At 39.0% G+C, this 22,500-nt stretch overlaps 1 protein-coding gene across 1 annotated transcript in view; it reads left to right on the top strand.

Annotated features, from left to right (window-relative positions):
- The window catches only part of LOC144193072 (Fanconi anemia group A protein-like), a 43,900-nt gene that overhangs the window by 19,167 nt on the left and 2,233 nt on the right, over positions 1-22,500 (top strand). The window contains exons 4-10 of the mRNA XM_077711907.1: positions 595-734; positions 891-986; positions 4,669-4,742; positions 17,380-17,486; positions 19,641-19,754; positions 20,140-20,203; positions 22,390-22,500. The exon at positions 22,390-22,500 is cut by the window's right edge and continues 2 nt beyond it. Of these exons, the coding sequence (XP_077568033.1) occupies positions 595-734; positions 891-986; positions 4,669-4,742; positions 17,380-17,486; positions 19,641-19,754; positions 20,140-20,203; positions 22,390-22,500 (706 nt within the window). The remainder of the gene's footprint in view (positions 1-594; positions 735-890; positions 987-4,668; positions 4,743-17,379; positions 17,487-19,640; positions 19,755-20,139; positions 20,204-22,389) is intronic.

Below are 22,500 nucleotides of genomic sequence, written 5' to 3'. Positions count from 1 at the left end.
TAAGATTCTTGAGTCTTGGCAAATTGTGTTCTGTTGCTTGAGACGGAATGGAATTTTAGCTTACTATGAGCAAATGGTAGTCTTCCGTACTTGCAGTGATTGGCCCTCCGCATAATAAGACTACTTAAATCACCATTCTTTGGGCAAAAGATTTTTACTTGAGTCCTAGTTGTAAAAAAATGGAGCGATGTCTATCCTTTTACAAAAGCAGTAAATGACTGACCAATTTTTATTTCACTGCTATTATTATTACCGGTTTGAACCTTAGAGGACAGGATCTGAATCCTGAGGCAGTAATTGAGGCATGGTGTACTCACACTCTAAGACAGTCTGCGCCATTTATTCCACATTCTGACCTATGGTGGTGGTGTGGTGCAAATGAATTAAATGACGCCTGTCAAAATACAACCGAACTTTGTGCTTCTGTTTCCCTGGGAGCGTTTATGTCCATCACTGTTATCAATATGAAACTTAATTTGACATAGTCGATTTTATTCTTCCATTTTGAGATATTCCCTGTGAGTAAGAGGAATTTGGGTAAATAGCAGACTTGAAAACCACTATGCTCTCCACGATTGAGTTTTGTTTTCGCAGTGTATGGGTTGCGACATCAAGCTTTGCACCTTTGTGTCCCGTTACCAACACTGTCAGCCAAATTGGTCCTGGAAAGACTGAAAGTGATCACAAGAATTGATGACAACAATTCAAATGATCTTCTTACATCGTTTCAGAGAGTAAGTATCTTCCCGTGCTATTAAGTTGTGTGTTATGTGATCTTTTACTCGAGTTTTTAAGTCATTAAAGAAAAGTCAATGCAATAAATATCTATCAATGGACATTACCCACACCCATTTAATTTGTTGTGTTAATTTATTTATTTCATTGTATAGGAGCAACTTCGTATCCTGCTAATCTCTCTTAGAGAACTTTTCTCGCATGGAGTCCTCTCCCCCAAGGCATTGTGGCAGGAGTATAGGAAGGATGAGGTGTGTTAAAAGATGTGGATTCCATGTGATTTCTTTTAAATACCGTATTTATTTGAGTATAATGCACGCCTGTGCATAAGCAGCACCCTTAATTTGTGACTAAAAATTGCTATAATTTTTTTCCCCTCAGTTTTTCTCCACAAACATTTATTCACAACGTACAGAAACCCGGTAAAACAAACTACTACCAATATGGATACAATTCTCAAATGGAATTCACAATTTTAAGCCCTTAGTCTATTTCATCATCATAATATTGAAAACATTTTAAAGTCTGATAGATCATCATCAGATTCACCAAACAATAAATTCCATTCTTCTTGAGCAAGGATAGTGATTCCTGGGTGGACTCGTTTTCCTGGCGCAACTTTTTTTCTTCATTTTTACCACTATTACCCTATAAACTTGGCAAACGTTATTTGGAGAGGACAGGCTTTTGTGACAGGTACACTATCGCCACTTGGCGGACAAAGACAGGATTTTAGATCGCTGCGGAGGGGACTTTTTCACCGACAGGGGGCACAGTTTCACCAGGATTTGTGTATAACACGCTCCCGAACTTCGGTTCAGTTTTTTGGTACAAAATTTTGTGCGTTATACTCGAAATTATAGGGTAAAGTTAATTACTGCATTTTCCATGTCTGTTTACACATGCATACAATATACAGTGTTCCCTCGTCCTTTATTTGTCCCGTATTCGGGACATTTCATTGTGACAGTAGCAAGAGGGTGAGAATGCAGATAGAGGAAAGGCATAGTTATAAGTTATACAGTACAGTCGCAAAGGCCCGCAGAACAACAAAGCATAAGCACAAAGTACAAAGCAAAGCCAAGTAAATGGGATCATTAAGAATCACCAAATCAAATCATTAAGACAGAAAAGCAGCAAAAGCACAAAACGAGCAAGAGTGGATAGAGCTACCGCCACTGGCTGCCATCTTGGTTGTGGTAGCAAAAACGGATACAGACTCAAGAAAAAGACGTAACGTTGGATAAAACTGGAACCACACACAGGAAGTCTTCCACAGGATGGGGAACTTCTGCAGACTCTGACCGAGGTAGAGAATATGCAGTCACTCTTCCAAGCTTATCCGCACAGTTCCTCAGTTGTCTGGAGCTGACGACAACAGTAGCAGAGTAGAACCACTCGTCTCCATTTCTGGCCTGGTAAGCGCCGACAGCTCTTCGATCTTATCTCATGATGGAATGGTTGGTCTGAAGCGTCACTTCTTCTGGCACTTTTGTCCAACTGCGAATTTCCAGCAGCATTGAGGTGTTGCTCCTTCTGCTGCGTATTATAACAGCTAGTCCCATGTGTATGACAGCGTAGGCATGGCTGAATGGTTCCAAAAAAGAAGTAGCAGAAAGAAGCCAGGCTAACAGAACAAAGAAAATTATAAAAACATTAATGTAAAAAGTATAAAGTCCACAGTAAAGTAAAAAGGAATGTATTAAGAAATAGTAAAATGTAATAAAAAAAAGATAGAAGGGCTGTAACACGAAAAACAAGAAAGAGTGGACAGAGCTACTGCCATTGGCTGGGTGTGACGGCGCCATCTTGAAAAAAATATGCATACATACATATATTCAGACATACTATTCATGCATACATCCATGAATAAATTTATATATGCATGGCGAAAACCTGTGCTGTCCAAAAATAATATAAAGGCTTGTCTGACGTTTGCCAAAAAAAATAATCTTGTTGATCTTCCACACTTTTGGAAGAACATTCTGTAGTCTGATGAGTCAATAGTTGAATTTATTGGAATGTCCGCGGCCCATTACATTTCGTGAATAAATGGCACAGCATTCGATCAAAAGAACACCATACCAACACTGAAGCATGGCGGTGGCAGTGTGATGGTCTGCGGCTGCTTTGCTTCCTCGGGACGAGGATGACTAGCTGTACTTGATGGATGAATTAATTCTGCTATCTACCAGTAAATTTTGAAGGATAACGGCCCTTAGTTCATGCGCTAGAACTCCAGCGCTCTTGAAGCATGCAGCATTACAAGAATCCAAAGCACACCAGCAGGTCCACCTCTGAATTGCCTTAAAAAAAACAGAGTTAAGGTTTTGGTGTGGTCAATTCAAAGTCCGGATTACTGTACATGCATGCATACATACACTTATGCGCACACACACGCATGCATGTAGACATGCACATGCTCATGCACAAACACATTTAGGGGAGATACATTTTCCATTCTATTTGACCTTGAAAAAAAATTTAAATCTGCAAAAAGTGAATCAAATATTCATACTACTTTATTTTCAATTGAAGTTTGTGACATTTTTTATTAACAGCATCAAATGGTTTACAAACCAACCTCAGGTGTTTTATCATGTTAGTCGAACAGATTCTTAACAGAATTGCACAATTTTGGCTTATACATTTTGATGCATGGAGCTAACTGGTGAATTTAAATATGATTTAAACACTTTGATTATCTATACATACCGTATTTACTTGCATGTAAGCCGCTTTTGTTGGACAGAAAAATTATTATTGAATTGAGGGTACGGGGTATATGCGCATAAAAACGACATGCACGAAAATTGCAAATTGACAATGCCATGACACGATGACGTCATGACGCAAGTGAATGCGCCTGATATGGTCATTTATTTCCAAATAGAGAAAGGATAAACAGATAACACGCTAAACAAATATATTTTGCCGTCTCTTAATGAAATTCAAGAAAAAAAAGCGTACGTATCTTTTATAAATGTGAAAAAAACTCGCGTTCCCATCACTGCTCGCTCGGGGCACAGCAATCTTACCTAGGTCCCCGGCAGCCATCTTACCTAGGGTGCTGCCGTCTAAACCTTGTTAAACGAGCGCTGACGGGCCAGAAGTTAGTAGCCTTGATTTTGAAATAAAACAAAATTCCACTGTTTTTTTGTTTTGTTTATTTCTTCTTCCAAAGTGACAACTATTGGAGTAATATGAACCATCGAAAGATTTGAGATATTTTGACATTCTGACAAGCAGAAAAGCCTGGCTTCTGTTACTTCAATTGGTGCTTAATGTCCAGGTGAAGATCAAGTTCTGTTTTCCATTTCAGCTCTTTCAAAAAAACGATTAATCCAGGCATTGTCGGCAAGTTTGAGGGTACCGTTTTACAACTTTGGGTAACATTTTCCGGTACACGCAAACCTGCCAGTCCAATAATTCTCTTCTTTTCCATAGTGCAATACAGAGAGAAACATTGCATGTATGTCTTATTCCAACTCATTGTATTGTAGAGCTGAAAATCATTAAAAACACTTGATCTTGGACATCCTTAAAAAGTGCCTTATTTATATTAATGACAGCACCATTTTTATTTTTCCTGTCCGATGTCATTGCAGTTTTCGATTATTGTCAACTGAATTGGTGCTTTATGCTCCAACTAAGCCTCGATTGTTGATTCATGGGTCAAAGCTTTCCTCTCCCGACCCACCATTTCAGTCTCTTCCCAGCTTCCACTACTATTCGCCAGGCGAAGCTGGGTCCCTCTGCTTGTATTATAATATAAGTGCCAAAATCCAAACTCCACATTTTGTGGCCTTTCGTCCTGAAATGTTCCAAGTACAAATATATATGTGCTGATTCTCAAGTATTAATAACATGCATTCAAGTTTGATGCATGTGTTGTATTTTGTACATGAAATAATTCATGTTTTGTGTTTACAGAAACTTCCAAATCTGCATGTGGTGTACCTCTTTCAGTTTTACAATACCCTTGAATTGAAAGATATTATAGAAAGGTAAGAGCTTTACTTTTTTTCCTCCCACATTCTTGATCTGTTTCAGACACTTCAGTAATAAATGTATAAATGTAGTTGTTATTATTCTCCAAAATTTTAAATTGGATTGGATAACTTTACTCATTCCGTATTCAGGAAATTTCATTGTCACAGTGGCAATATGGTGAGAATGCAGATACAGGAAAGGCATAGTTATAAGGAAGACGGCGCCATCTCGGTTGCGGTAGCAAAAACGGACACATACTCAAAAAGACATTGTAAAGTTGACACAAGATGGGGAAATTCTGCAGACTGTGATCGAGGTAGAGAATATGCAGAGTCACTCTTCCAAGCTTATCCGCACAGTTCCTCCGTAGTCTGGAGTAGAAACCCTCGACTCCGTTTCCGATTAAGTAAGTGCCGACAGCTCTTCCATCTTATCCCATGATGGAATGGTTGGTCAGAAGCGTTGCTTCTTCTCACGGCTCTTTTGTCCAGCTGCAAATTTCCAGCGGCAATGAGGTGTTGCTCCTTCTGCTGTGTATTGTAACAGGTACAGACGCTCCCCCACTTACGAACGAGTTAGGTTCCGAGCGCTGTTCATAAGTTGAAAGTGTTCATAAGTTGAAATTGTTCAAATTGAAGTTGATTCTGTCAGGTTTAGAACCATATACATTCAATAATTCGGATCAGAGGTAGCACACGCAGAGTCGGCTTGATGAGATTTTCAAAGACATCAGCTGAGGGAGGGGTCGGGAGGTGCCAGCGCTTGGAGACGAGTCCATCTCCTTGCCTGACCATTTCCAATCCCTCCCTCCCAACAGTTGAGCTGGTTTTATTAACAAAGGGTCATGTGACCTAGGTACAAACTTAAGGCGGGAAGAAGTAGACAAAGAAGTGGGTGTCGTGAAAGATGACACCCCCTTAACTAAAAGGTGTCATGATGGAAGTTTCCACTGGGTCATGCAAAATTCTATTCTAGTTACTACACTATATAAACCAAAAGACATAATAATAAGCATAAAATACATTCATACTTCACATTTCCCCCCTTTAGTAACTTTGAAAGAATTTTCATTAAACATCAATTTATATCCCTCCTATCTAGGTATTAGAATATAAACATCATCAGCAGGTACTTATCAAAAAGTATGGAAAACAATAAAGTCATTTGTGAAGGCAAAGGTGAAAAACGTGAGATAGTTTTAAGGTTATATAGGAAAACAATAAAATCATTTGTGAAGGCACAGGTGAAAAACGTGAGGTAGCTTTAAGGTTATATAAGAAAATCCCTCTGTGTCCCTCTTTATGAGCGAACACAGTTTTGAAGTTAAGACATGTACAATTATCCGGATGACTCGACATACTCGTCGCATTTCAAAATGGTGGGAGAATCTTCATTGCGGCATGTCATGCGGTGATACTGTATGTCACTGTAAGCTACCAGCGTATGCTGGATAGTATTTCAAACCATAGCTTTCATGCAAGGGATTATACACATTGAGAAAATACAGAAAATACAGAAGAGTAACATAATTGCAAGTAACGGTGTTAAAGATTTAACCAGGATCGCGAACCACGACCCGGATATTCACCACGACCAAAGTGATGCACCTATAGCTGAGTGATCCTGGGCCATGGCGTTGGCCAAGGCTTTCATTTCAGCTATTGCACGAATAATGTTACCTACGTCACCGGTTTCATCTGGGATGAAAGTACAACCGTGTTCTCCGACCATGGCGCACACACCTCCATCCTTGGCTGTTATCAAATCCAAGACCATATGGTCTTGGCGCTCCATTTCTCTAAGGGCTTGTAATTCATCTGCTATGCCCTGTAGAGCCTTGAAAGTTTGGTTAATGAACAGTCCCATACGATAATTCAATGTCTCCACTCGGAGCATAACTTTACAAATTCTAAGCTGAGGAAGTAGTGACAGTATGAATTTTTTGGGGGGTGGACCATAGTTTATGGTCATCAGAAACATCACTGCCCCAAATTGAGTCATGTGGTTTGAATTGCACTGATCTCTTATCCCTTGCCTTTACTCCCCTTAGAAGGAAGGCATCCTGGACCATCTGCACCATTGCACACCGACCTGTCCATGCTGTGGGCAAACTCAAAAACACTGTATGGCCGCATAGCCAATACCCATCATCTTGAGGATTAGTGCCCATTACATCAGGGAGAGTGTAATAATCCCTGCAGGTGGCACCCGGGGGCGCTCCTGTGGCATTGAACTGGTCTTTGTTAGTGGTGTTTCGCGTGCACGGGGTAATTACCTGACTGCAGCACTTCATGGGGACTTCCCCCAACGGCATGGAGTGGCCAAAAAGGGACATGATACTGGCAAAACACACGGCTTTAAAACCACGTGGGTATGGGACGTCGTTCAACATAGCAAGATCTGTCCAATTGTATTTTAGGAGTCTTGTAAAATGTCTACCCGCCAAATGTGGTACAGTCGGATTAATTTGGGGAACTGTAGCTCTAATAGCAGCTTCTAGGTACCATGGAGGTGTGTTGGTGTCATAGTCGTAGGGATTAATTGGCTTAAGATAAACTGGCGGGGTGCCTGTGGAAATAGGTATACGACTACACACAACAATTTTCATTCACACCGGACAATTTCTTCTGAAACATCATGAAATTATACCACACATTTTCTTCATAATAATTCTTTTGATCACTCTTTTCATACCACCTCACTCTTTTTTGCGACAGTAGCATGGGACCATCTCGATTTCCTGCTCGAGTCTCAGTGGGCAGGGCATCCAGCCACGCCCAGGTTGTGGCTGATAGTAGAGTCGTTGTGATGAGGGTGGAGGCAGCTTTCATTTTGGCTTCTGCGCGGGAATGCTAAGTCTACGAAATGTCAAAGTTAAGCGAGGGGCGCTCGGGGCAGGTGAGTAGACGTCTGATGATGTTCCACGGACAAGGGTTTTGGTACCGTCCGGCTTGCAGTCTACTCACAGTCCCCTATGTTTCGAACCACCTTGACCTGAGATTGGTGAATCTACGTATACCTCTCAGCAATCTTTGCAGCAGTGGAGGTTGGTGAGTTGGGCCACGAATGGGTCTTCCCATCGTGGAGAGAACCAGGACTTCCTTTTTATGACTCGGATCAGCATCCAGTCACCTGGCTTCACCACCTCCTGCAAAGTAGACAAAAGGGGATCACGGCAGCTAACATGTTCTTTGGACAAGTTTCTCCAAACATGTTACCATCCATTCTGTGATTAGGTCTGCCTTGCCCTTAGCCTTTTGTCATGTTTCACCTTCCCATAGAGGATGTTGAAATGGTCTTCCATGAACATTTGTTTGCTCTACCAGTCCCACACTCTTTGGACGTTGTCCTCGTTTGGGCCTGAGGTTACCTTGCACACCAGGTCTGCAACAAATCAAACGGTTCCTACAAAAAATTTAAAAGTAGGTATTTAGACCTCTGGGACATGGAACACACGCTGTACCATGTCCATCATCCCCCCTGTTGAGACATGGTTCAATCCATGGCTCAATTTTGGAATAATTTTTGGGAGGCACGCTAGGCCTTTAGCTGTGTACAGGTCTTCTGCAGACTGTTCTGTGTTCTTTTTGTATAGATGCATCTCTACCTTCTGTGATGCAATGTTTTGCATATTAATTAATACTGTTTTCGACTCAGTTTTTGTTGTTGTGAATACTGTGCAGTAAGTGTTTGCGCTGCTGCTTTAGCTGCTGTCGTCTTTAGCGCGTGCTCAACACCTGCATACGGCCACTTGGTTGGGCTTAATTCTCTAATGGACAAAAATCACAACAATCTTACTCATTCCATCACTTTGCTTGTGAAAATCTGAATGCTTTATCAGTCAAAAGTAGATATACTAGCTGTTATTCTATTGTGATTGCTGCTTCCTTGTTAAGATCAATAACTATATTTGATTTTTCCTTTCCTGCAATTACACAAATTAACTAATCATGCTAAAAATATGAAGAATACATAGAGCAAACCAGGCTGCCTTCTCCTCAGGAAAACAGCTTTCCCGCTCTCTGTAACAGTTACATTGACATCAATTAATATCCAGAAACAAATGTATACATTTATAATTCTGAAAAGAATTGAACCTACTAAAATGTAACCACCCCTTGTTTATCAGGGTTAATATTTTCTAGCATAATTGTCTTTTAGAGCCATTAAAACTCATTACTTATGAATTGCATACTAATCAAGTCCCAATTCAATTAACAATGTGTATTGCGTTGCACATTTATCTCAGCTGTTTGAAAATTCTAAAATATCCCAAACTAGTAGTCTTTTTTATCAAATGTAACATTCCATTGTCTTTGGAGTTTGCCAATCATCTATAAAACTTTCTTAATCAACATTTTCCAATAGTCCGGCATAAAATTAAAATTTTGTTACATATCTATCCATTGGAAACTCTCTTTTCTCTCTTAATCGTTTACTTTAAAAATCTGTAAGAAGGTTTGTTCTCAATTGAAACGCTTTCACTTTTTATGGAGACAATAAAACCAATATAAAAAGTTCCTTATGGTTTATGGCATTGCTCCTCGAGCAATAATCTTTCCAATCAATATTGGATGCTTTCCATTACGTCTGATCACGTCAATAAGCTTATCTTACCTGTCTCCTCAAACGTTTCAACTGAGAGAACCTCCTTACAGTGCAAAGATGGATCTGCATCCTCCGCTATTTTCATGTCTGCTGTTTGGTCAGCAAGAGTTGTACGGACGTTCTCATTTTGGGTTGCTCGTGCGTCTTCTCCATGTTTCCTGTTGAAAAACACAGTCTTCTTCTGCTAGCTCAAAATTAGTGCGTTTCTTTTCTTTAAAGTTTTTCTTTTATACAGATAGCCAGATTAGAGTCATCCTTCAGCTCCAATCGTGTAGTGAATAATGGCGTTTGGTATGGTAACGAAATATGGAACATTTTGTCAATTCAGTCAATTAATCTGTTAACACAATTTGGATGCCATTATCCCTATACATCAATGGTACTTTGAAATTTCATATGATGCACTGTTTTTGTTTTTCTCAGTGCTCAAAATTTCGCATTGCAGATTTGTTCCTCCAATCCAATGCATTATCATCAAAAAATTTCTTTGGACTAAACAATTTTCCTTGATTTTTCATCGCCATCCAAAAAGGCTTATTGGCGATTTCAGAAATTGATTTCAAATTTCCAATCCTTCGCTGCCATCCCTGAAAAGGGCTTATTGGCGGTTTCAGATAGTGATTCCAATTTGCTAAATCCTTTTCCACCTTGATATCTAACGGATCAATTATATCTTGGTGGATGGCCAATCAAAAACACAAAAACACAAAAAGACAAACAACCATTCACGCTCACACTCATTCATAATCAGACATCAGTGGTCTGCATTTTCTTTTTTCACTAGTGGAGAGCGCCATCCCTGAAAAGGGCTTATTGGCAGCTAACCACCTTTTTCTGTCCTATCAGCACTAGTCATTCTCAAAAGAACTAGGTTAATAGTCATTAATATGACTCACACTAAAGCATATTTCATCTAGTGATGGGCGAGCGAGACACATCATTCCGTGCACTGAATGATCTATGATGCTCACATAATCCCAGAGAAATCATGCTTTTCCTAAATTAATTATTTTATCTAAACTTTTATCTAAACTTTTCCTAATAATTTGGATCAATGCCATTTCTGCATTGTTTTCTTCTCATTTGATATCATTAACAATTTGGATGAATGCCATTTCTGTCTCCTCTGCCTCTAAATTCTTATCTCCCTCTGCTCTTGTTGATGCGAGGTAACCTGAGACATCTTGTCTGGCATTCCAGGAGACCCCCAGCCTGGTACGAGGGGGAGAAAAAGAGGGGGGCCACGGTCATTTAGCAGGCCTGGCATCCATCAAACCTGTCCTGCTGGCGAGTTTTGGGATGGGTTAGGGAAAGAAGGCTTTTTTCACCCCATTTGGCCGCCATTTTTCCTTTGTCCTCGGCTCAGCCATTTTTTCTTCACATGTGCTTTGCCCTTTTCACCCCCCACCCTTTGTCTTTATTCTTCCTCCACTCTTTCATATATGTGCAATTATCCTGGAAAATGCTTTAGCATAAACTTCATGTTGGTTGAGAGTTCTTTGCTGTTTGTTAAACCCATTTTTGCAACTTTTCTTTTGTTTGAAGATTTTTTGAACTTTTTCCAAACAATGGTCAAATGTTACTCTATTAATATATTTCTTTAGGATTTTTTAGGGACGTCCCAACTAATTTATTATCTTATTTACCCGCCTAGATAGTCGTTTATACTCTTATTTTGTGCGGCAATCATCGAGATTTATGACTGCGTCACGGCATATTTCAGGTTCATATATATATATCCTTTCGGTTGATATATATATATATATATATATATATATATATATATATATATATATATATATATATATATATATATATATATATATATATATATATATATATATATATATATATATATATATATATATATATATATATATATATATATATATATATATATATATATATATATATATATATATATATATATATATATATATATATATATATATATATATATATATATATATATATATATATATATATATATATATATATATATATATATATATATATATATATATATATATATATATATATATATATATATATATATATATATATATATATATATATATATATATATATATATATATATATATATATATATATATATATATATATATATATATATATATATATATATATATATATATATATATATATATATATATATATATATATATATATATATATATATATATATATATATATATATATATATATATATATATATATATATATATATATATATATATATATATATATACACAGTGCTATATTTTGTATTATAATTTATGTTTAAGGCCTATATAAGTATATTAAAGGTTTATATAATTGCATTTGTATGTTTAAGGCTTGAATAAGTAACCATCATTGGTTTGTACTGAAAAAAAACATTTAATAAAATGGAGATAATACATACAGTACTGTATACATACTTTAGAGAGATGGAGAGTGAGATTTACTAAAAACTGGCCAAAAGAAGCTATCTAATGACGATTCCAGTTTTATTCTTCTTTTCATCATAAATGATGCGGTAACCCTGTATGGCATCATTCAATTGATTTGCAACCTTTGTGCAACGTTCAATATTTGGGTCCTGCTCCTCAATCTTTCTGTTTATAAATGGTACTGACGGTCGAAAGATTCAAGTTGTATTCCTGTGCAAAGCACACCACTTTCTCACGCGCACAAAGCTTCTTTATTATTGCCACTTTTGTTTCAAATGAAATGGCTTGCCTCTTCCTTGCACCTCCATCACTTGAAGCCTTTCGCTTTTCACCAACCATATTGAATAATGGATGCACGACATATTTAATGATAAAAATGAAACAGGTTTGTTGCGCACTGGAGATATGTCACGCTCTTCCGCACTGCAAAGGAAAGTAGATGCTGGGTGAGCAGAGCTCTCCCAGCGCCAGGCGTCGGTATTAGCGGTGGAAAGAAGCACTACTCGGAAAAAGGCGCGCAATACAAAATCGAACTTATGAACATTTTTCGACATAATCGCAATTTGCAGACATGCTCGTATATACAGTTTGTGCCTAAGTTGAGTGTTCGGAAGTAGGGGAGCGTCTGTAGTCCCATGTGTATGACAGCGTAGGCATGGCTGAATGATTCCAAAAAAGAAGTAGCAGAAAGAAGCCAGGCTAACAGAACAAGGAACGTTGTAAAAACATTAAAGTAAAAAGTATCAAGTACAAAGTAAAGTAAAAAGGAATGTATTAAGAAATATTTTTAAAAAAGATAGAAGGGCTGTAAAACACAAAAAACATAAGAGTGGACAGAGCTACTGCTACTGGCTGCCGCGTGAATGGCGCCATCTTGGAAAGTGCAATCAACATCAATTTTAAAAGTTGCTTCTTTATTGTACCATTGTAGTCACATCTGGGACGTTAGGACACACTCTTTTTAGTGACTTAGATTGGATTGGATAAATTTATTTATTCATCACTTCTAGGTCTTAATTTGATTGACCATCATGTCAATCATTCAATGGAGGGAGACTGGGCTGAGTGCACAGACGGCTCATCGAAGTAGGTGTGCAGAATGGGAAAGACAAAAAGAGCCGTAAAATGTTGATTTCCAAGAGCTTTGGTTTTGGAATATTTTGATTTGAAATTGTTAACCATGATCCCATCAGGCTGCCCGACCACATTGGTGGCATGTATTGTTTTCTTCACAAGTGTAGTGTGCATCCCCGCCTGCAGAGGTTTTTGTGGCAGCCTCTTTTGCTGTCCTATCAGGGACTGATTGCCCAAGGAAATAGGTATTAGAAGTATTGAAAGTTCACGCTGCACATTTTCAAATAGCAATTTGTTTCGGAAGTAGAACCACCGATATTATTCTTTGTCTTAATTCTCTTGCCAGTTAGCCAATAATGAAATAATGGGCAAACGTGACATGTCTGTATGTAATGTACCTTTTGCATTTTGCATTGTCACATACCTCTCTGTTAATGCTCTCCTTTCACCTGCTTGAGCATAGTAATAGTTTGGTAATGCTTCCGCTTTTAAAATGTCAGCAGTGGTCAATACATAATATCCTGTTTGGGTTTTGCTCATTTTATTTTTTCTTATGTGACCTGTCTACAAAATGAAATTTGTCATATTCAGAGGTTGCTCTTTTATTATTTGGAAGTGCTCATGTTGACTATGCAGTGGTATTTGTTTTATACCACAAAAGTCCTCTTCGGCTTCAAGCATCCATTTCTAAAGTAGATCTAATTTCCCCCTTGTTGTTGATGCATTCTGCATTATGAGTGTGAAAGGAAGGGAGGAATGAATGTCTATTGGTCCTCTTAATCAATTGTTTTGCCATTTGATTTACCCAACTATTCCACAAAGCGCCGCAGTGGTGCAGGTTTTCGTTCCAACCCATAAAGAGGGCACTTTTTAATCAATCTGGTGTCCTACGACTGTTTACCCACCCCTGTTTTAGAGTGTCTAAATGTCAAGTTTGCAGTTAGACATCCACAAAAACTTGCATAAAGACTTACAAGGAGGACAGACGTTGAGCTCCGCTTGTTCCACACCGGCGTTCCGCCCTTTCTTTTCTTTTGTCCATTTTTTGTATATTCAGGGGCCAGGGTTACATGGATGTTCCAACTCTAAAGGAGGGGTGGATTATAAAAGGAGTCCAAGACGCCTTGGTACATCTCATTTTGAAGGACATACAAAAGATTCTTCAAGAATGTCCAGGGTATGAGTGGTTACCAAGTTGGCCTGACAGTTCTGGGGTTGAGGGTTCGATTCGAGATGGGTCCTCAATGTGTGAAAGTTGGAATGTTTTACCTAGGCTTGTGTGAAATTTCTCAGGTTACCTCCTCCCACATTCCAAAAACATGCATGGTCGGCTGGTTGAATACTTTAAATTGCCCCTAGGTATGAGTGTGAGCGCTAAAGGTTGTCCATCTCCAGCACCTCCTGCAATCTTTGTGAGGATGTTGGTGCCAAGAAATGAAATGATGTCAGCTCTTTTTCTAAAGCAAGAATGTGTTCAAATTCAGGTAAAGCATGTCCAAAATATACCGAATGTGTGATATATGCAAATGATGTGTGCATAGCTCCTACTTTATGTTTGAATATTATAAAGCGTGAAACCGTCCTGCACCAATCAGTCAATTACGAGATTGGTTTGTTGTTTAGGTTGCTAGGTAGGGTATGGAAGCTAAAGGTTACCTCAACTTTCATAAACCGTTACAATTAACAATGTTGTTATCCAAATGAGTAAGACAAAAGTAAAGAATTCCACCTGAGTCATGACAAAATTAGAAATAAGACAAGAATATGCATTGGAGATGCCTTTTCAATGCAGACAATGAAAACAGAAAAAATGACAACAGACACCAACGTTTCACCATTTGTCACCGTCTGGTAAAGTTATTAATTTTTTTCCAGGATAACATTCTTGCATGGTAAACTGGCATCTGGAATATGGACAAAGTTGGCATGTTTGTGGTTTATGCATAGATAGCATGGGAAATGATTGACCAGCGCAAGTGTCTTTGTGTGCACATATTTATATTGGTTGGGAAGTGGAATAAAAATGGAGGATGTTCTTGTAAAGTTTTTCAACATATTACCTAATAAGATATTTCTTGGCTAATTTCCTTGTCGTTGTCCCTCCTGTCATGATGATAGAAAGTAACTTGTTCTTAACTCAGCTCTTTTTTGGGGGCAGGGATATACTTGGCTGTCCATTTTAAGTACCTCATTATAAATTATCTATGCAAATTACTATTCTGTGTGCGCGCGTTAGTCAGCTTACATTGGACGAAATGGAGACAATACCGCACATCCGATTTGAATGCGGTTTTGAACAAATAATTGCAAATGTACAGCTGTAGGATGATACCGTGCTTGGCTTTTCAAATTTGTGCCCCAGTTTAAAAAAAAAATCCACTTCCAATAAGGAATGTTGGTGGACTTTTTGGCTCGGGGGCGATTGTGCAAACAAGGCTTTCTACCCGGCCAACCTTAATACGGAGAACCAGAGAGGACATACCCTATTTACCCACATATAAGTCGCTTTTGTTGGACAAAAAATGATGACTGAATCGAGGGTTCGGCTTATATGCGCATAAAAAACACTACATGCAAAAAAAACTGCGGCACCGTTACACGAAGATATCATGACAAAATGCCGCCGTTGAGTGCGCCACTTGAATGCGCCACTTGAGTGATTGGTTCTATTTCTTGCCGGCATGCAACTTATTGCGATCAACTCAGCGGACATCCACTTTAAAAATACCCTCCCCGTGCATTCCAAGCATTACTGTAAATCCATTAAAAACATCCCATGGAGTGGAGGGTATTTGACTTCCGTGTACTCGCAGCCCTTTTAACCCTCAAAATCATTCATTACAGAAGAAACAGCATATTAGAGTTATACAGAGGAAATGCCCGATGTGAATGACAACAGAATGCCTGTGTGAATGCTTGGAAAATGGACTGAAGCCCTGGATCGAACACAATTTAACAGCTTTACTAATGGTTTGCTAACAGATGGCCAACATAGTAGTTTGGGCAGGCACCGTCGCGCAAGTTACGTGATGATTTGGAATGAATTGTCGATGCCGATATAACAGCGAGGAGAAACAAAAGGCTTGGGAGTGATGCATGACGCAGGTTAAAATGTATTTTGGATGACTGGGCTCAAGTGTCGGCCATATTTATGATATTAACACATTTACTCCTTGATAATTGTACTTGTGTTCGTGTATTTTCGTATAGGCGCAAAAACATGTACCGTATTTTCACGACTATAAGGCGCACTGCATTATAAAGCGCACCCTCAATGAATGAAATTTTTTCCCATATGTAAGGCGCACTGGATTATAAGGCGCACCCTCAATTAATGGCACATTATAATTTTTTTCATATATAAGGTGCACTGGATTATAAGGCGCCTTGCCTATTTTGGAGAAAAATCTAAGACTTAAGTGCGCCTTACAGTCGGGAAAATACATTTTTTTCAGGATTTTTTGTTTTTATTCTGCGTGGAGCGCAATATTGGTTGAAGTACTATTGTTTATTCTATATATTTTTTGCATTTATCAGTGTTGGTACAGATTTTGTTGTTTTCCAGACTTATTCTATTTCAAACTTGACTGTAGAAGCCAAATACCGTGTTTTCCATATATAAGGCGCATCACATTATAAGGCGCACCCTCAATGAATGGCACATTTTATTTTTTTTTCCATATAAAAGATGAACTGGATTATAAGGCGCCCTGTCTATTTTGGAGAAAATTGAAGACTTATAATCCAGTGCATCTTTTATATGGAAAAAAAATAGAATGTGCCATTCATTGAGGGTGCGCCTTATAATGTGATGCGCCTTATATATGGAAAATACGGTATTTGGCTTCTACAGTCAAGTTCGAAATAGAATAAGTCTGGAAAACAACAAAATCTGTACTGACACTGATAAATGCAAAAAATATATAGAAAAAACAATAGTACTTCAACCAATATTGCCCTCCACACAGAATAAAACCAAAAAATCCTAAAAATATATATATATATTTTCCCGACTTCAACCAATATTGCCCTCCACACAGAATAAAAACAAAAAATCCTAAAAAAAAAAAAAAAAGTATTTTCCCGACTGTAAGGCGCACTTAAGTCTTAGATTCTTCTCCAAAATAGGCAAGCCGCCTTATAATCCAGTGCACCTTATATATGGAAAGAATTAAAATGTGCCATTAATTGAGGGTGCGCCTTATAATCCAGTGCACCTTACATATTGGAAAAATGTCATTCATTGAGGGTGCGCTTTATAATGCAGTGCGCCTTATAGTCGTGAAAATACGGTAGTACGATACGTAGTAATAATAGGGGTGATCCTACTTTGTGGTTTTTCGATTACCGCGGCCATATCTTGTCTGTATTATCCGCAAATCTTACCCCACAGGTTCTGCTTCCCAAAATGAAGCATAGTGGTACTTCTATCAGTCTAGGCTTTCATTCATGTATCTAATAATTAATCAGATCTCTTTCTCAGTTCTTAACCCTTTTTGTTCATTGCTTGTCTTAGTGACGAAGGTGTGAGCTTGTGGTTGGTTCCTCAGCTGAAAGCCCTCTGTAGTTGCATACCTCAAGAGAAGAACGCCGCCACTGAAGCTCAAATGGAAGTACTGTCAAGTAAGTACCCCCTAGCACAGGGGTGGCCAACCCGCGGCTCGCGAGCCGCATGCGGCTCTTTGCCCGGTTTCATGCGGCTCTTACGTCCATATCAAAGTTTGTATTTGTGTTTTATTTTTTTTTGCGTGTGCGCTTCGCTTGAGTTCAATACGGTATTTTCGTCCAATGCGCATGTGCTTGGGATGAAAATACCTCAAAGTTTCCCAGTAGGAGCAAGGTCATTTGAGTAAACGTTTTTAACAGAGTGGGAGAGCTCCCGTGAACCAGAAGCGACAATGAACGGCGTCGCGCACACAAAAAGTATCCCAAAGATCGAGCGTCGGCTGAAAAAGCCACACCCCCTGCGAGGCAGACCAAGGCGAGAGTGCTCAGCCGGGAGCAGCCAATAGGAGAGCGAGGTGTACACCCACGTGGTGGGCGCGCTAGTTCGCCCACCACGTGGGTGTACACCTCGCTCTCCTATTGGCTGCTCCCGGCTGAGCACTCTCGCCTTGGTCTGCCTCGCATGAACATTGTGTGTGCACTGTCTCACACAGACAAACTCTCAGTTCAACCAAGTCCACAAACAAAAATATAATAATTTACAATAGCGTTTTTCTTTTTCTATGCATGTTACTTAGTGGGACTTCTGTCATAAAATCAGCGCCTATTTTTGCGCAACATTCGCTCCTTGTGAGCTGTCATTTATTATCAATGGCTTTTAACTAGCGAAAAGCCATTCATAATAAATGACAGCTCACAAGGAGCGAATGTTGCGCAAAAATAGGCGCTGATTTTATGACAGAAGTCCCACTAAGTAACATGCATAGAAAAAGAAAAACGCTATTGTAAATTATTATATTTTTGTTTGTGGACTTGGTTGAACTGAGAGTTTGTCTGTGTGAGACAGTGCACACACAATGTTCATTGTTGATAATGACTGGCCTGTGCTGTTAGTACTGTAGGAGTCAATTTATGTCATTACTATGCTGGTGTGTGACATTTACAATAAATCTGTGTGATGTGGCTCTTTGCGGTAACACAGTAAAAAATGTGGCTCTTTGCGGTAACACGGTAAAAAATGTGGCTCTTGGTCTCTGACTGGTTGGCCACCCCTGCCCTAGCACCTCACCTGATTGTTGTGTTTTTGAGAGAGACGCGTACAGTGGCATCTCCAGTTCTGAAATTAATTGGTTCCCGAGCTTGTTTTGTGAGTTAGATTTTCCGGAAGTGAACCAGTACTACTTTTTGCGTTTCTAAGGATGTTTGAGTTTATTTGAAGTTTCTTAATTGAGCTGTTGTTGTAACTTGGAACAAAAGGTTTCCCATCAAGGATGTTTGTAACCTTAATATTTCATATGTAGAATCATTTGGATGTGCAGATACAACTTAAAATTGTTGAAAGGCTTTATGGTAGAAAAAAATTCAGAAAAATTCATTTAATCGCACAAAAGTTTCTTATAAAAATAGACTGAGGCTGTTACCAATAGGCTACGGCTTTTTCTACATTTGACTTTTTTTTTATTCGTGGAAGTATGCACAATAACATTCATTTTGTAAACTGCTTATCCTCAAGGATCGGGGTGTACTGGAGCATAACCTAGCTGACTTTGGCACCAGGTGGGGGACACATTGAATTGGTGGCCAGCCAATTGCAGGGCATAAGGAGACGGACAACCATTCATGCTCACACTCGTACTTCTATACATGCAGTTAAGAGTGTTCAAATGATGCCCTGCATGTTTTTGGGATGAGGGAGGAACCCGGAGTACCCTCGCTAGACCGGGGAAAACATCCAAATTCCGTACATTAAGGACCGCCTTGGGATCGACCCCAGACCTGTCAGGCGGACGCGTTAACCACTTTTCCAACGGGGCCTCTTTAAACAAAAATGTAGATTGTGAAGGAAGGTTCAGATGCAACTGACATTGATGATAAGTTTGTTATGGCTTGGGCTCCTCTGAATGAAACATGAGCTCAACTGGAATAATTTATCAAATTTTGGGGGGACTGATGGTAGGTAGACCTGTTTTTTTTTTTTTTATGCAACCCATATTCCCAAATGACTTATACTCCAAAAAATACAATTTGATTGTATTAAAAAGATATGTTTTGTGTGCCATTTATTGAAATGTCACTGACAGTGCATTTTTTTCAACCTTTTCTTATTCATAGCTTTTTTGAGATGGCTAATTAACTTAAGCTTCCACTCAAGTCAGGAGCCAGAGGTAGTAGCTGAGAAGAGGTGCATTCTGCTCTGCATCTCAACCCTAGATGACATGCTCTTCTGTGAGTGAGCAATCACGCACCATGGTCACAATGTTTATTCTATATACTATGATTCACTTTAAAAAAAAAATCCATGTTTAAAATACTTAAAAGCACTAAAAGTACCACTAATTAGCATATCCATTTAACCTTTTTTAGTGGCAGAACCATAATTTACTGCTAGATAATACATTATTAAAAGAAGTTATGTTCCGTATATCTTCTGCTTGAAATGTTTTGGAAGCATGTTTGAAACACTTAATGTCTCTCACACCTTAATTTTTTGTTTTGTGATAACTCTTAAGACAATTCAATTTTGAAGTATGCACATTTTTTGAGGTGTGTCGGGTGTGCTTATGTCTGCTTGTGCACGCTTGACTGCATCTCTGTGTCTTTTCCCCTTCAGGGATTCTGGACTGTGCAGATATAAATTCAGCACAGTCGTTTTCTGAAACCGCTCCAGGGAGATGGTTCGTATTTTATTTTCATTTGATGAATTTGTTTGCATGCAGAGTTCCACATACTGTTAAATGTTGAATTGAATTAAATGTTTTTATTGTTATACAAGTGTAATGAGATTTAAGTCTTTCACCACAGTGCACAAATAACAAAAGACAGACAAATAAATGATAAAAAAAAAAAAAAAGAAATGAACAAATAAGTAGTCCAAGTGAGGTCAAATGAGTGAAACAGGCTTGTTACGCCTGAATTCCAGCATGAGTTCCATGGTTTTTGGAGACGTCTAGCACCAAGTGGCACCACTTGCTCAGTCTATGGACGCAACAACAAACACGCAGGCCCATAGATCATCAATATATAGGAGAGATAAATCGTCAATAAATAAGAAATAAATAACCTGCGGCACAGAAGGCGCAGTGTGGCTGATTGGGAAATCCGGTTTTGGGCTGCAACGGCGCGAACTTGACGAAATGATGCCGCTCTGCGAGACTCATTTTGCCAAGCTTTCTCCAAAAATATCAAGGACCAGCTGGCAGACTAAGAGAATCCACCATACCAGGACTCCATGGTGGATATTACCTCCTGGCTGGACCATTGTCTCTGCGAATGAGAAAAGGAGAGGCATTGCACCATTCCCACAAGCCACACCCCACAGTCTGCGCTGATAGATGCCAAACCAACCACCACTGCTTCCCAGGAGACTATGCAGATCGGCCGCACCGGACTGATCCCCAAAGAGAGACAGCATCGTCTTCGCTAAAGGCACTGTTTCTGCTGTCGGCAGCAGGGACATCGTGTTATGATCACGTCGCTTTCCGCGACGCGACAGGGGGAAGGTTCGACCACCTCTTGTTCGGTTGGAAAGCCATGTCGGTTTTCCCGGGTTCTAGCACAAATCAACAGTATCACAAGTGTACCACTATCAAGTCAACAATGCAGAAGATACGTCTGCCCCCCCTCCAGACTATCAGAGGGCAGAAAAAACCTAATAAGAAAAAACTCCTGACTTTCTGCCTGAGGTCATAGGTCATGAACCAGTATATAATCCCGGCTTTTTCCAAAATATGATCAATACCATTCATATTTTGTGACAATCTGAACTATTTTGTTTTTGTATATTTGGACCAAATTTTAATATTCCTACACCCTTGAGGCCCTTTTCGACCACGTAACACAAGTTTTCCAGATGTTGTTTGAACACGATCTATATGTCAAGTCCGATAAAAAGGCGAATTCCATGTGCTCTCAATGAGTTTCCTTGGTCAGGTATCTCCGTATAAGATGGAAATGGATCCTTCTAAGATGTGGGGCTCGAACTTACCCACAAGAAGAAGAAGTAGTTGAGATTGTCCACAATTTTAGCACAATTGCAGCTCCACTAGATGCTTTCAAGTCTTCAGCTACTCCTTTCAAATGGACTACTCAGGCCACCGATGGTTTCTTTTGTTTAACAAAAGGCATTTATTTCTGCACTGTACTCACCATCCCTGACTCACAATGCCAGTTTGTGGTGGAAGTGGACGACTCAAACATGGGCCTTGTTGCAATTGTTTTGCTGAGGTTCAAGAGGGACAACCACCTCCACCCGTGTGCCTTTCTTTCACAAAAAATTACGCCTGCAGAGAGAACCTATTGCGCCAGTGTAAGGAGGTTCAAGGTGGGCTTAGAAGAATAGTAAAACGTTAAAAAACTCCCATTCCGTCACTGCTCACTCGGGGCATGGCCATCTTACCTAGGGGACTCCCGTCTAAACCTAGTTCAATGTGCTCTGACTGGAGAGGCGCGAATAGCCTTGATTTTGAAATGAAACAAAATTTCACTGTGCTATTGGAGTAATATGAACTATAAAAAGAATTGAGATATTTTGACATTAGAAGCGATATGGCTGCCACAACATCTTAACCTTTTTTCAAATTGAATAATTTGATATTTTGCATTTACAAAGACAGGCATATTAGCTTCCTTATGATCTTGACCCTAATAATGTGCTTTAGATTTGAATTAATTTGTATTTAGTTGATTTTTATGGGAAAAATTGACTTGAGTTACAAGTGAATTGAAATATGAGCTGAATTCTAGAACGCAATAAGCTTGTATATCAAGGTATTACTGTATTTAGTTGTATTCATTCAATTTTCTATTTTCAGGAAATAATTAAACTGCTGTACTCTGTGGTTGTGTGCTGTATTTGATGCAGGTGTCAGCTATTGGATACCTCGTTGTGTAAAGTTTCAGGTGCTCCAGATGTCCTCGAGCGCTTTTTAATGCACAGTTTAACACAGACTCTCACCTACAAACCTCAACTTTC

This window comes from Stigmatopora nigra, unplaced genomic scaffold, assembly GCF_051989575.1.
Source record: "Stigmatopora nigra isolate UIUO_SnigA unplaced genomic scaffold, RoL_Snig_1.1 HiC_scaffold_59, whole genome shotgun sequence".
Classification (NCBI taxonomy): Eukaryota; Metazoa; Chordata; class Actinopteri; order Syngnathiformes; family Syngnathidae; genus Stigmatopora; species Stigmatopora nigra.
This window is presented reverse-complemented; position numbering and strand designations above follow the sequence as displayed.